The sequence below is a fragment of the Lipophrys pholis genome (genome assembly GCF_963383615.2).
Source record: "Lipophrys pholis genome assembly, chromosome: 14".
Taxonomy (NCBI): Eukaryota; Metazoa; Chordata; class Actinopteri; order Blenniiformes; family Blenniidae; genus Lipophrys; species Lipophrys pholis.
The window spans coordinates 14606872-14609371 of NC_137633.1; the positions used below are offsets into that span (position 1 = coordinate 14606872).

The following is a 2500-nucleotide window of genomic DNA, read 5'->3' on the forward strand; positions in this document are numbered from 1 at the left end:
TCCAGTGTAATTTCTTAATTGCAGTGTACTAAGGTGGAGGAATGCAGAGAGTGAGCATGCCTAGTGACCTTGCAGCGACCTCTCCCCTCCTATTACAGCTTCTAATCCCCAGGGGTTCACATTACAAAGCAGGCCAGCCCAGACCCAATCCCAGACCCCGGCCCCCTGGCTCCAGCAGGACCTCCTTGCTCACTTGTTTCTCCCCAAGGTCCAGGCCTCTCGACCAGCCATGTTCCCATACTCCAGTCCCAGGCTCCAGGAACCCCCCCCCCCCTCCACACACACACACACACACACACACACACACACACACACACACACACACACACACACACACACACACACACACACACACACACACACACACACACACACACACACACACACATTTTACTCTTTTCCTTTTGATTACAACAAACAGCCATGTGAAAAGCCAAACAGTGGCACTGCTGGGCCAGCTCTGTGTCCTGGGTCTTGTCACAGTATGAGAGATGCCAGCATGCTGAGGTCTCCACACATTTGAAGTGGAGTCCAGCTTGAGGGAAATCAACATACCCCACCTCCTTTTCCTTTTCTTTCTCCTTCGACTTCCTTTCATCTTTACGACTGTTTTGCTGCTGTTTCCTCATCTTTTTTTATCTTATTCGCCTTCCAAAAATACAAACTCGTGCATTCATAAAAGGTACCTTGTTTTGCTTAGAACGCTTGTATTCATATGTGGAAACAAGCCCTTTTAAGGTTTTTTTTTTTTTTTCTTGGTGATAAAACTAACCGAGTCTTAAATTATTTAACAACTTCTTTAAGGGATGCTAAATCAAATATGTTCACTGAGACGCAGCCCCGTGAGAGAATGCCTGTTCGGTTTGCCACCATGTTCAGCCGGGGAATTGACTGTTCCACTTGTAAAAGTATTAGCACTTCTCCACATCAATAGATTTGCCCGCTTGGTTTTCCTCCCTTCCTCCAGGACTACAGTGTCTGTGGATGACCGAGGATCATTTTCCAACCTGAGACCCAACCACAACGCTATTGGGCATTGTAAACCACTCACCATAGCCTAAAATAGCCGTGTGCAGTAATGTCTCTCTTTACTTGTAGAAGCTGAAAGCTCTGTAGTCACAGACGCAGTGTCATAAAATGTCCTGAGCTTTTTGTTGGTGAAGTTGAGTTTAAATTGAATTAGGGCCCGTTAATGGAGAGGGAGCGTGTCAAAGCTGCAGTTGCAAAATAAATTTATTGACTCGCCTAAACACTTTTCTCCCTTCCTGTCGTTCTCGCAGGTCTGCCGGGCATGCCAGGGGAGTACGTACCTCAGAGCGGTCCTGTGGGCATGAGCATGGCCCCACCCACTTTCACCAACCCCCACCAGATGACTTCCCACCCCTCCCAGCTCCGACACGGACCACCTCTCCATGCGTACCTCTCCGACCATCCCCACGTCCACCACGCTCACCACCATCCTCACCACGCCATGCTGATGCACGGAGGACCCTCGTCGCACCCGGGAATGGCCATGTCTGCACAGAGACCCCCTTTGCTCACTCCCATTGACCCCAGTACTGGAGGACAAGGCCTGGACATCCATGCCCAATAGTATAAGGGAACTTTGCTACCACGTCAACAGCAGCTATTACAAGAAGACAGTAAAAAGAAAAAAAAAAGAAAGCAGCAGCCCACAATAAATCCTATTTTGAGACTATTTTTAAGAATAAAAAGCAAAACCCTTTTGACCAGAATTTGACACTAAAGAAACAGAATTCCAGACGAGCTGTGATAATTCTTTCTTTTTTTTCTTTTTTCCTTTTTAAAAACTTGTCAATTTTGTTACTTTCATCCAAACGGAGGACCAAGCTGACAAGAACATTTTGTAAAGTCTTGGGCTTTTGGTAAAGATCAACAGAGGACGCTTTGACACACGTGTGCAAAAGAATGGACAGATGCACACTCTCATACACACACACGTACAGTACACGCAGACCCGAAGACACACTCTTTTTCTCACGCACCACCGTAAACATGTTCAGTCCATTTTCATGTGACACACTCAAACACACATCTAAAATAATATCACTCTGGAAGATTTAAAAAAGAAACACCAGAAAGACTCCAAGAGTTATAACTACTGTAGTATAAAAGTATAGATAAATAAGTTAAAACTTGTGCATTTTTTGTTGATCACATGGTTTATGTTTCCTGAGCTAGTTTTAGAACTAAAGGTTAACCTTTTCTCTCTCACACTGTGTGTGCTCCTTCCTGGAGGAGAAACTGTCTCGCAGCACAGCACTATAAAAGAAAAGAAAGAAGAAGAAGAAGAAAAAAAAAACAACAACAAGAAGATGGAACATCTCAAAAAGGCTTCAAACCACCACCGAGGGCAATCAGGTCCTGTCCCCCCATAAGAACAAGGCAGGATGGGAAAAGGCTGCTAAATGACACCGGATCTCTCCAGAAGATTCAGTTTGAACATTTGTCATGCCCCTCTTTTTTTTTTTGCTTCATG

At 45.2% G+C, this 2500-nt stretch overlaps 1 protein-coding gene across 10 annotated transcripts in view; it reads left to right on the plus strand.

The window, feature by feature from the left end:
• meis2a (Meis homeobox 2a) overlaps window positions 1–2500 on the plus strand; it is an 80711-nt gene that overhangs the window by 77926 nt on the left and 285 nt on the right. For 8 of the 10 annotated variants that reach the window (XM_080480826.1, XM_080480828.1, XM_080480822.1 and 5 more), the window contains exon 13: window positions 1281–2287. Coding sequence is in view for 2 of the 10 variants with exons in the window: in XM_080480819.1 (XP_080336945.1) it covers window positions 1281–1594 (314 nt within the window). In the remaining 8 variants the exon portion in view is untranslated. Of the gene's footprint in view, window positions 1–1280 lie in introns of all 10 variants that reach the window. The other 2 variants (XM_080480819.1, XM_080480821.1) reach the window with 1 other exon arrangement.